We start from the raw sequence: 13,053 nt of genomic DNA, 5'->3' as shown, positions 1-13,053 counted from the left end.
TGAAACGTTTTTCGTTATTCTAGATGTCCGGAACACGTTTGACGCGCAAGGTCACAGTAGAAGGCGGCAAAAAGCTGCCAGAGGGAAGTGGACAGAGTTCAGGTTCAAGCTCTGGAACTAGACGGAGTGTTTTTGATCGTCTGGGTCCTGGAACAAGCGAAGTAAGCTTTCATTGAAATTGACATCGTGTCGACTAATTGTTGACTAATTATTAGCATCCATCACTTGCATGCGGTAAAATCTGTTTACTTATGTGGAGATAAATAAAGCATTTAAGGGGTTATAGATTCAGCGCCATGGAAACATTGTACCGAAATTTAAGTAAGCTTCCGTGTAGTGAGCTTAAGTGAAACTTAATTAGGTTTAATGGTTTGTGGCTGTGATATTTACACCGACCGTTGTTGGGAATGCTATAAAATAAACTTAAATGTATCAAAATGATTTAACTTATTTTGCAGTCTATGTATCCCATACACAATAATACAGTACGTAAGCTAATATAATGTTTAGGAGCAGTTTTTTTTTAGAAATTCATGTCAACTTTTGTTTCTCTTCATCATCTACAGAGGTAGATTGAAATGAAAAAGGCTGAGGCTAAGTTTGCTAAGTTTCCAAATTCACCTGAGTTGTCACTTAAGTCTATTTTTGCAATTCTTGTTCTAGCGATCAAGAATTAGGGAGCCTTATCCTCCTGAGAAATGTAGAAACTGGCTGCGGGATGGCAGATGTCAGTTTGGAAGAAACTGTAAATTTCGTCATGGGCCTTATAGCGAACCAAAACAAAGAACAAAGAGTGTGAGGAGTATTGTGAGAAGTGATGTTGACAGGTAAGGCTCATATATACTTGTTAACACACAGCACATTCTTTATTCTTCTATAAACCTGGCCTGTCTACTGGAATTCAAGTGCTGGGTGGGACCACTGCATTGTATCCTGGGCCAAACACTTAAAGCTTAGAGTACTATTATTATCATTATTAGTAGTACCCAAGTGCTTACCACTTGTCAGTCAGAATAAACTGGTTCAGATAATCGCCAAATTATTTAGCGATCACCTAACCAGTTTGCTGTGAATGTCAAAACTAACGGTAAGGATTTTTTTTTTCAAAATTGGCAAACCAACCAAATGAGACAGTGCTTACCATGTTAATATAAGAGACCTGAAAACTGGCGGTGGTTAAGAGGGGGGGAGGGATTGGTAATGGCAAGGGAATACATGCCAACCCTTTTAAGAACAGAAAAAGAGGAGTACATGAGATGTTGAATGTTTATAGTGGTCAGTGCACTTAACTACAACTAGCTAGTTTTCAGGCATGCCATTTAAACTGAAAGAAACAGATACGATGTAGTGTGCAATTTCTGGATGGATTTAACAGTGGCCTAGAGAAGTACTGTTTGATTTGTCTTTTATCTGAAATTTCTGGATTTTTTAGGTAAATAGTTAGACACGGCTCAACGGAAGAGCACATTTTGTATGAATTTGATGCTGTGTATAAATAAAGCTTATGATGATGATGATAATGATAGTTTAGCACCCCCTAGCTCTCTGGTAGTACATAACATTATACAGTGTATCCTATTAGACATTTTAGTGTGTAGAGTGGCTATTGATATATTTTCAGAACTCTTGCAGTGTTTTGTTGAGTCTGTAGGGCCAGTCAAAATGTAAATGACCATTAAAAATTTGCAGTTACACACTGAAATATATAGTAAAAGATTTATGATCCAACCCTTTTTTTGTTCTTTAAATTAAGATGGAATCCACCAGAAGTTCGAGTAACAAGTGGACAAAAACTTTGTACCAAGATTATTTACATCATATTACAAACTTCTGCACAAATGTTCTAAATATCTTCTCCAAAAAAATCATTTCTTAAGCAACACCAGATGTCAAAAACAAATGGTGAACTTCATATGAAGCACTTGAAAGTACTGAAGAAATGAAACTGATGATGAAATTTTGCCTGTATTTGCACAATTTCTCTGAACTTTGAAATTTATTTTTTCTCATTCCCATGGGAAATTGTTCTGGGTGTTATTTCAGACAACTATTTATAACTTTAGCTTTAAGAAAATGTAAAAAGGACTATAAAATACTTAAAATTGTTCTGGTACCAGATTTTTGTCCATTAAAAACTGAAATTGCTCGATTTTCTATCGGATTTCATAAACCTTTCAACTGTGTTTTGTGTTAAGCCTACCCAGCAGAACCAAGAGGACTATAAAGTGTAAATACCTAGATTAAACTTGTTTTGCTTATTATTTGTACTCTATTGGAGAAGTAAATAAATTAGAGACAGTTGATTACTGGTAATGAAAAGGCTAAAAACTGTTTTTCTGGTGTTTATTATGTCGGCCATTCTGCCATTGATGCCACACAAAGATCAGAAGAAAGAGGTATGGTTCGTTTCCTCAGTATGTCTTACATTTCAAAATTGTTGTTTTATTGTATATGGGAAGGCCCATTGGTAGCCCTGTAAATGTTCATCGAAGGTTTTAGGGAATGTACAAACTTTACATTAAACCTACGAGATTGAATATAAATATTTCTTTTTCATTAGGGAGTTAATCTCTGAACCAAACTGCCAAGGAATGTAGTGGAAGGCGAAAGCTTTAACTTAATATTGAAATCCAAGTTAAATTCTGCTTTCAAATCTAAAAGTTTTTAATATGAAAATATAATTTTGTTATTTATTTTAGTCTTTCACTTGTACTTTTCAGGGGACTCCTTTACATAGGGATAACCTTGTGTTTTCCTTTCAAGTCACATTTTAACTTTTTTGACATTTTTTGTAAATCAGTCCAAGTTAAAAGCTTTGATAAAGCTCTTGCATCAAACAGGCATGATATAGATCCACCAAATGATATGTGGAATACATAATAAAGTTATTGATTTGCGGTTGTTTTCTTAGATGATGAGGCCATGGGTGGTCGAACTCGAAGTCTTGACAGCTTAGAACCTGAAGATGATGAAGAAAGAGAACTTCCAATTAAAAAGAAGAGGCAGAGATCTTTAGAAGAATCGTCTGACACTGGGAAGAAGGGTGAGAAGATTAAAAGAAGACAGCAGATGGAGAAAGATTCGTCTGAAGGTGAGAGTGTATAGGGCTGTTGTTAAAGGCCTTAAGCTGTGGGCCCTTCATGTTTCAGGTGAAATTACTTGTAGTTGATGCATTTCACCCACAAAGTTTGTTGCGGATGTGAAGATCGAGGCTACAGGTGACTCAAAACTTATTGACAGCCCTGCACATAATTATAAGGATCAGAAACAAGGTGCATGAATTTACAGTACAGTTTATGGTTCAAGGGGATTTTTCATGCCGAGAAACACAAAACTCAAAGGACTCTCGCATTCTAACTGTAGTACCAGCTGGAAAATCATGACCAAAGCACTTTCATTTATGAATCAAATGTTTGAAACAAAGTGACTTTGTTAACAGGGCTCCCTCGTAGAGCTTCAATAAGCTCAGCGAGTGAACTTTGTCTAATCTCTCTTCACAATATTAGGTAAGGGGAATCGGGAAGATATTCACCACAAGGGTATTTATTTGGTATTAAATTTTTTGGAAACTCTCCCAAGTAGGTTTATAGGAAATATACAAAGACCAGTAAGGGGAATTTTTTATGTTGATACTGAGGCCGCTAACGCAGCACAGGAGTCGTTTATAGCCTTTACCTGCTTCATTAATACATGTACAGTGGAACCCTGTCTTACGGCCACCCCGTTATTACAGCCACCTTGTCACTGCGGCCACTATATTCTGGTCCCAGCAAACGTTCAGTCAGTCATTTTCTCTTTTTTAAAGAACCCCGTTAGTACGGCCAGATTTGAAGCCCATTGGTGACCGGATCAACGGGTTTCCACTGTAGTCTCTTTCGTAGCTGTTTTTAGAATCGTCACGCACCGTAAGTGAACTGAGGTATTGCGTGACATATGAGACTAACGGATGTGAAGGAGTATGCTTCATTAATTAAGGCATTATACTTTTTGTTTTCTTCAACCAGACGAGGAGGATGATGAAGATGAACAGAGAAGGCGAAAGAGGAAAGTCAAAAAGCGGCAACTTAGCGGCGGGGTTGTCATTACCAAGACCCTCAGTCCAGAACAGGAGGAGAAAGACTGGGGAGACGAGGAGTACGAAGAAGAGCGAAGCGATTTGGACTGGGAAGAACGTGGAGAGCTGGACTTCGAACGCCAGCTGAATTTAGAAAAGAGGAGACAAGATCTTCAACGGCAGCTTGCTCTGATGGACGAAGAGGAAGCTGCAAGGGAGAAAGCTGATAGAAAGGTCAAAGAGGTGAAGAAAGAGAAAGATGAAGAACCAAAGCCAGTGGTTCCCGTGGTACATAGCAAGCTGCATCCCGAGAAGTCGTCCGTTTCTCCTGGGGATGAGTTCTCGCCAGTCTCCTCGCAGTCCACGCCCAAGAAAAAGAAGAAAAAAGCAGATGGTGAACCGAAAAAAGCGAAGACGAAACGCAAGTTGTCGCCGACAGCTAAGGAGGTGAAGAAACGGAAAGGTGTCAAGCCAGTTTCTGAGGGCTTGGGGAGTGTGGTTGTGGACGAAAGAGTTCGAAAAAAAACAGATTTACCACCAGATAGGACTAAACTGGTAGAAGGTCGTGTGCAGCATGATTTTGAAGTGGGTGGTGAAGAGAAGCCTCGCACTGCTAAGAAAAAACAGTTGAAGACCAAATTGAAGGAAAGTCAAGCACTCAAAAGTTCCGGGGATGCTTATTCAAGTCCCGCGGGTCCCTCGGGTATTGGACCCCAAGGAACTCCACCCAGGGAGGAAATCCCGCGTGATAAGAGGTCGTATACTCCTGAAGAACAAAGACCTCCCACGGAAAAGATACGCCGAAGAACAGCTTTATCCTCTCCCGAAGGTTCCGATTCCCCGGCTCTTCGTCATGCGTCTGAGAGCAGGACTCGTAGGGTCACAGATCCCACCGAGGAAGGAAGTCCACGGAAACCTGTCCGTGAGGTTCATACTGCCGGGCCACCAGGGGAGGCGGAATATAAAACAAAAGCGAACGGGCACGAGAGGCGTTACAAATCAGAAGGGTCGCCAAATACTCCGGAGCATGGCCGAAGGGAAGTGGTGAAAGATACACGGCATGTCGAGGAAGGAAGATCTGACAGGAGGAAGAAAGTTATAGAGGAAGATCCACCACGCAGTCCATCTCCCGAGGATATCCCCGGGCGGGGCCCACTTTCACCACCCGGGGAACAGCGGAGGCAAAGGACCCCGCCACCACCGAGGGGGGATAGGCGAGGACCACAGACCCCACCAGGTGAACCTGATTTTGATAATGATTTACCGAAGCAGACGGCAAGCGATCGAGGCCCGCTCCACCGTCGAGGACCATACACTCCCCCACCCCCAACGACTGCCCCTGGGAGGATTAGAGGGGACAAAACTCGCGAGGAATTGTACGAGGGGAGATCTGAGGCGGTGCCGTATCGCGATGAGGGTGGTCCCCCGCGGAGTAAAGAGCGAAATGAACGTGAAAGTCGATATTCAAAACAGAGGGGTGAAGAGAGTGTAGATGACTTGTCACGAGGTGGCCGAGGACATCCTCAGTTAGACGAAGGCTACCCGAGGAGCCGAGCTCGAGACGAAGAACTTGCAAGAGGACGACATCGCGAGGACCGCCAAGAAGACTATCATCAGCGAAGTCGCCCCAAAGACGAGCGAGTTGATGAGTTTTACCGAATGCGAGATCGTGAACCAGAACGAAGTGATGACCATCACCGAAGCCGAACCGAAGAGCTCCGAGGCGACGATCTCCTTCGGAGAAAACCAGACGGAGATGATGAGTATCTTCGGCGAAGAGATGAGCGGGAAGACGACCATTTACGGGTGCGGAATCGGGAGCCAGACAAAGATGACGAACGTTCCCGACGAAGAGACGAGCGAAACGACGAACATCAACGAGGCCGCGTTCGTGAAGAGCACGAGGATGATATGCAGAGGTCCCGCGGCGGACGTGATTTTCCCAGGCGTCCGTTTGAGGGAGGAGACGAAAGACATTGGGAAGGACGCGGAGAGAGGGACACCAGAGAAGTGCAGTTTGGCGACCGGGACAGACGGCGGCCTGATCTTCCCCGACAGGACATGGTAGACAAGTAAGTGATTTTACTATCTAAGATAGGATGAAGGAAGGGTAAGAGAGTTGATCCCCCATGGGCCTTGTTCGTCACGTAATTCCTGTCATATTGTTTATTAATCATTTGCGGCTTCAGAAATCCTAGGGGGTATAAAAATAGGCCACCATGTGACGTGAATTTTGCCTAAGTTGACAATCCGGGTGGCTAAACACGCATTTTCATCCGAAACATGTTCGAAACATCCGTGGCAAATTTATCCTCGACAGGACTGAATACAATATCTTAAACGAAATTGAAAGAAACCTCCTTCAGCTCTCGTGGGCTATTGTATATTTGAAGTCCGCAAATTTTCATTTGTTGCTTTTAGCCGTGGACGAGACAGACCTGGTGAAAGGCCACGTGATAGGGAAGGTCGTCATCCCCCCTCCGGACCTGACTATCACCGACGGACGCCTCCAGTCCCCCACGGATCCCGACGATCACCTCCACCCCATGGACCCCCGAGGGCTCCACATCGCTTCGACGAGCGAAGACGTAGTTTGTCTCCAGGAGGTCGCAGGGAAGAAAGTTATCGCCAGGGTCCTCCTAGAGACCAGGGGGGTTATGGCGTAGGACGAGAGCCAATGCGTGGAAGGGGTGGGTACCCGGCGCCTTTTGATAACCGGAACCGACCCATGGAGAGTCGACGAAGAAACTCACCTCCTCCTAGACAGTACGTGGAACGCGGCAGAGGTGCACCTCGAGGGAGGGGAAGTAGAGGTAGGTGGACCTTTATAACTAGGTTTTTGTTTGTTTGTTTGTTTGTTTGTTTGTTTTTGTCTCTTTCCTCGTGCGCAATGTGTTTCCCATTCGAAAATCGCTCAAGAACCAATCAGAGGAGACATCTGAGTAGAATATTTCAGACCGGGTCACTTAGTCTGGTGTAGTCGTTTGATCTCTTGTCTTTCTTTCCGATTTTAGCAACTCAGAGATCTTTTTTTTTTTTTTTACCAGGAGGTTACGGCACAGTTATTGAGAAGACAACTTGCCTGTCTTGCCTTAAGCTTGCGAGCAGTGTGCGTTAAAAAAGCTACTTCAAATTAACCTGACAAATTATAAATACAAATTTGGTAATGGCCGTAGATCTTCATTGATACGATATGTTGATCATTTTTTACATGGTTTTGCCATGAATTTTCTGCGGGACAGTTTTTTTTTTTGTCTGTGCTTATCGCGACTTTCCACATGATATTCCAGATTTGCCTTTTGTTCATAGTCACGAGTTGTGTTGGATTTGAGTTTCATCTGAGGTCATATATCTGACGCCATGTGCATGTGATGGACAATTGACCCTTGCTGGTTGCTCTAGTTTTGTTGTTACACTCTGCTGACAAACCCCAACCAGGTCAACACAGCTGTCCACGGTTGCAATTCTTGGCTTTCAGTTTGGACTCTATCATGTTGTTGTCGCGTTCAGTTTTCTACGTAGTAATCAGCCTTGCTTTATTGTTATTATATAGTTATAAACCCTTTTTCAGGAGGAGACTAGTCAGTTAACTTAACCGCTCATCCACTCCGCCTTCGTTCCTTTGATTACACTTAAAACGAATGATATTTCATTGGTTACAGGTGGCCGAGGCTTCCCCGACAGGATTCGACCGCCAGGGGACCGGTATCAAGATTCGCCTCGCGACAGAGGAGCGCCATGGGATCTGGAGCGCCGTCGTGAAAGAGATCATCCCCGTGATTCACGTGACCGGAGCCGGCCGCATGAGGAGCCACGTGAGAAAGACAGACGTCCGAGAGGAGAGTTGTCTCCAGGCCGAGGGCCGAGGCACTGGGAAGACAGAAGAGGCGGTAAGTGTTTGTATCAATGCTGCTGTTCTGTAACCACTCAGAAAATAGTCCGAATATCTGCGAGGAAATCGAAGGTTGGCCCGTCCGCCTGTAGTATAAAAGTTTTCGCCATGTCGCTTTATTAGGGAGCTCGAGTAAACCCAACCAATGAACAAATAGGTCATTTTCAAGTTACTTTGTGGCTCTGTTTCAAAACGAGTCCGTGCAAAACCTTTCATATGAAAATGAGTTTGATCTGCATGAAAATGAACCTGTAGGCGGAACACGCTTTCATATAAATGGTTTCGCCTAGACTTTCTGTAAAGTTCTTCGTCTTGTTTATTTAGTAGCATGAAGAGACCAGGAGTATTTCTACTCCCCCTGGATGGGATGCTAGTCCATCACAGTGTTGCCACCTGCATTAAATTCGCCGGTACCCATTTATACACCTGGGTGGAGAGAGACAGTGTGAGAGTAAAGTGTCTTGCCCAAGAACACAACACAGTGTCCCCAGCCAGGACTCGAACCCGGACCGCTCGATCCGGAGTCAAGCACACTAACTTGGGTGTTTTCCTTAAAATCAAAGTATTCTCATGCTTTTTCCTCTCCAGGGAGCCCGGGGAGAGTTGGTAGTCCACCACGCGACCGCCGGGCGCATGAGCAGGAGAAGATACCGCGCGAGCTAGAGGAAGAGCGTAGGCGCCGGTCAGATGAGGAAGAGGAAGAATGGGAATATGAAGAAGACATGGGAGAAGAGAAGGATAAGAACACACGACAAGGAGAAAGGTGTGATAACATTTACACTTTGATCCGTGTATGATTTAGAGCTGCTTAGTGTATAAATAGTAAATTATTAGCTTGTGTCTCACGATGAAGTCACGTGACGGCGTCACGTGAGATGTTGATGGCGACGTTTGCACTGCTTGCTGCTTGTCCTAATAGCCGTTTAGGACGACTTGTCACAATTTCAGCTCGTGTAACTGTTTTCTTAAAACGTGCAATCTCTTGATTTGTCGTGTAGTCATTCTGTAGGCTACGTAAAAAGAGATCTCGACGTTTCACGGGCTTTATTTTATGAAATAACTTACTGAAAAAAACACCTGCCACTTTCTTTTCACATAGCGCTAGTTTGATTAAAACACGTGCAAAATCTGGGAGTATGCATGTAAACCCTTGGTTTTCGAACTCTTCCGAACGTACCATACCCCGGTTTTTTAGATCAAGCCATGTAAACACGGGTTTCATTAGGTTTGAAGAGGACTTTACCTTACATGCCTTCCCTTCACCATGTTCTCTATTTCTCGATTAATAGAAAACGACCGAGAGAAACTGCTTCTTCTGCTTCAACAATCGAGTCCCCTGTAGGCGGAAAGAGGCGTCGTAGTGGCGAAACACCGGAAGTGGAAGAAGCGCCTATCAAAGACGCGCCTGAAGGTGGTGAGAGAGGTGAGCAGCAGGAAGCAGCGACCACCACTACCACCGGAACACCTGTCAAACAAACTGCAAAACTCAAAAAGAAGAAAGTCGGTAAAAAGGAGGCAAAATTGACGAAACCTGACGGTGAAACTAATCTGGACGTACAAGTGCCTCAAGGATCGCCCGCAGAATCTGAAGATCTGTTGGAAGGCGAGAGACCATCCAAAGCCGAGAAAAAGCACAAGAAGGAGAAAGGGAAAATCAAAGAAAAAGTCGCGAAAAAGAAGAAGAAAGCTACCATAACGACGACGGAAGAACCCGAGGTTGCCACGGAATTGGCCGAAGAACAAACGAACGTGACCGAAGAGAGTGGCGCGACTTCGTCAGAAAATAATCTCGGGGAGGTGGCGCAACCGTCAGAAGACGAACCTGTTTCTAAGGTGGCAAAGAAACGAAGGCATCCAACAGCTCCCGAAGGCGAGGAAGGGAAGGTGAAGGTAGGGGATAAACCACCGAAGAAAAAGAAGAAAAAGAAACATCAACCTGAGGTTGTCGTTCAGCCCTGGGCTGACCTCGAAGGCGAGGACGAAGAGACAGTTGTTGACAAGTCCGAAACTAACGAGCGTCCGGGCAGCGAAAACGACGAGCAGCTCGCTCAAGCGAAAGAAAACGAAGACCAGAAATCATCTGACACAGTGACAGATGAAAGGGACGAAACGCAGGATTCTTCAAGAGTCGAGGAGCCACAAGCGATGTTTAGCGATTGGAGCGACGATAGCCCGATCGGAGACGACAACTGGTCGGACATTAACGAACCGGAGATTTCCGAGAAGCCGAAGACCGACGACAAAGAGGGCGAGACTGTAGCGGCGTCGCCTGTTCCGAATGCAGCGCCAGCGTACGACGATGTTTACGATCCAATTAGCGACGACGAACTTGACGCGATGTTAGGGGACGAGGAGGAGGAGGGTGGGGCAATTGTTTCTGATACCAAAGGCTCTGCCAGTGCACCCATGGCAGTTGAAGAGGTCGACTGGAGCGCGTTAGTGTCAGCACAAAGCACTTTGGAGAGAACAGGTACTTAACATCTGTCTTATTATTCATTCCTTTGAGTCACAGAACGGCGAGAAACTGGATATCTTATGAGTAGACAGAAAACGTATCTGCGGGCTTGAAAATTGGAACGTGTCCTGATTCTCAGTTAGAAATTTGAACAATGAAACGAAGGCTACTAAGGAAAAAAGCTATTCGCAGAAACTAGGGAAGCAGAGGAACTGCATACTGAACATATTAGGAACGTTTCAGTCTATTCACTCACTCGAGTCGCTTTCTGGCTTGATGTCAAAATGATTTCAGTTACAAACCGTTCGTATAAAATGACGTTCGAAGACATGATTGATCATCGCAGTTATTGTAATTATATACACAACTTAAGCAGCTGTGAAATTAAAGCCTAGAAAAATTGAGGTATGAACGGAATTCGGACCCATTACCTCTGTGATACCTGTGCAGTGCTCTACCAACTGAGCTCTCGAGCCAACTGGGAGGTGGTCACGTTGTGAATTATAGGTGCGCCCATGGTACATGATTGACCTCGCCTGTCTTGACTCTATTTTTAATTTACAGGAGAAGAGCCTGGGTCTCACCTCAAACGGTTTACGCCTGGTCACGTGTTCTCTCGCATCGGGATCTCTTCTTCGCTTGCTGGTCCGCGGCTTACCAAGCTGGTGCAACAAGCATGCGCGCAGGTGGCGAAGGATAAACCCTCTGGGGTAGAGACAGTAGATTCACGTGACGTTGAGGATGCGGCGGATTCGCAAGTTATCGCTAGCGTCGGTGCACTGATGGCAGGCGCGGCTGCAAAAAGGCGGGAAAGGGAAATGTTGTTTTCGAGCGTGGGGCCATGTAGGCGGGCGCTTTGTGCCCGTAGAGATCTGGCGATGAGAAAGCGGCTTAGGAGGCTGACGGGAAAGGTATGTGTTGGTTTTATCATTTCATTAGATAGCACGTTTGTCTGGACCAGCTAGACTTGCTCTTTGCTCTTCTATAATCGGGACACAAACAACCAGTTGATTCTCAAAGATCCCTTTGTATCCGAGTCGAAGTTTCTAAAGAACTGATCGAGCCGTTATGGTTTCACAACTTTCGAAACACCAGCTGGTTTTCGCAGTTTTTCTTTACTTCTTAAGTGCTTCAACCACTGCTTCCCGATTGGCCAAGCATCGAGAAAACCAGCATAAATATGTCAATGGTTGATTCGACCTTTGTCAATTGCAAATATAACGAGAAACTACCTTGATGAACCACGAAATTCTCGATACAAGCAGTGAAACAAAAAGTAAATTTCTATGGCAGTAGAGATAAAGACGACCTGAAAAAGGTTAATATTGAAATAGCCAAGTCATTTATCTCCTTTTTTCTTCTCTCTGATAGGTTGGTCTTTTCCAGACCCCGTCTTCGACCCCGGTCGACAACGAACTTTACTCGATGAGCGTGACCTTGTACAAACACGAACACCCTTCCACGGACTCCTCAGTGACGAAATTAATCCCCTCTAGGGTGGGGACAGTTCTCACCACAGTGAATTCCTAAAATCAGTCCTCTTACTTCTTGGTCTCTTGACGTTAGGTCGTGCATTAGTGTATTTTTTAAACCATTAAAGATAGCTCAGCTGCAACCAAACAATTGATTCTTTTTTTGATGTGCAAAATATCGTCTCTCGTTTCTTGATATAAGTAATATATGGGTGATGGCTGGATATTGGCCAAGTTATTTACTCGCTCATCGGCAGGACTGGGTACGAGTCTGACTGCGATCGTTATGTTACGTTCTTGAGAAAAAACGTTTAACTACCAAACAAGCTAGTGTGCGCTCTCTTTGACTCGCGTGTTTCCAAGCCGCAAAATCCCAAACAAGAGAAAGATAAGATGCTTCTCTTCACCCAAGAAAACAAAAAGGTACGGGGCGCGATTTTTTGGACCATTTAGCTTGAGCTTCGTGTAAGCAACATGTCGGCTCCACTAGCGTTCTCATAGCGCACCTAGCCCCCCTCTCAATATGCGCTCTTAACGACCCCTTTCTGACGTCATTTATTTATTTATTTATTTATTTATTAACCGCGCGGCCATGGGCCGAGCGCGGTTCTAGGTTTACCCGTGGTTTATTTTTTTTTTTTTTGTCGGTGACCAGACACAGACCTCCGCTCGGCCAAACTTTGAGTCACGGAACGTGTGATGTTTTTCCGCCAGAAGCTGTTAAAACATAAATACACGGACAATTTTACGGATATTGTTTTCTTTTTTGTGGCTAAAATATATTTTCTTTTCTTTTTTTATCAAAGCGTTGGATTTAAAGGGAATAATAAATGCGCTGAAAAAAGGTATTATGTCAGCCATGGAATGCGCTGACGTTGCAGCTTTCACTTTCGCTACGTGACAAATAAGATCGTGTTTACTTTGCAAGTTTATTTCGGCAGAAGCGACGGTCATTAATTTATTTGTAATTTTGCCAGTATTTCTTGCGGTTTTAGGCAAATGAAGTAAATCCTTTGACTGTTTCATCGCAGCGAGTTCATAGATCGGAAGCAAAATTAAATATTTGCAAGCCAAGCAAAGAACGTGTCAGAACGTGCGAAGATTACGTCATTGATAGGGAAATAACCACCGTACTAAAGATAGCCGTAGATAACGCAATTCTTGAATTATGTGACTCGTG

At 44.3% G+C, this 13,053-nt stretch overlaps 1 protein-coding gene across 1 annotated transcript; it reads left to right on the top strand.

The window, feature by feature from the left end:
- Window positions 1-23: 23 nt before the first annotated feature.
- Window positions 24-12,024, top strand: LOC110045972 (uncharacterized). The gene is made up of 11 exons (XM_089294475.1): window positions 24-161; window positions 664-827; window positions 2,383-2,396; window positions 2,912-3,091; window positions 4,005-6,126; window positions 6,476-6,867; window positions 7,717-7,944; window positions 8,535-8,709; window positions 9,236-10,416; window positions 10,966-11,312; window positions 11,773-12,024. The coding sequence occupies exons 1-11, from the start codon at window positions 24-26 to the stop codon at window positions 11,929-11,931; spliced, it is 5,100 nt and encodes a 1,699-aa protein (XP_089150601.1). The 3' UTR covers window positions 11,932-12,024.
- The last annotated feature ends 1,029 nt before the right edge of the window (window positions 12,025-13,053 follow it).

This window comes from Orbicella faveolata, unplaced genomic scaffold, assembly GCF_042242905.1.
Source record: "Orbicella faveolata isolate gen_17 unplaced genomic scaffold, um_ofav_v1 contig_25, whole genome shotgun sequence".
Lineage (NCBI taxonomy): Eukaryota > Metazoa > Cnidaria > Anthozoa > Scleractinia > Merulinidae > Orbicella > Orbicella faveolata.
This window is presented reverse-complemented; position numbering and strand designations above follow the sequence as displayed.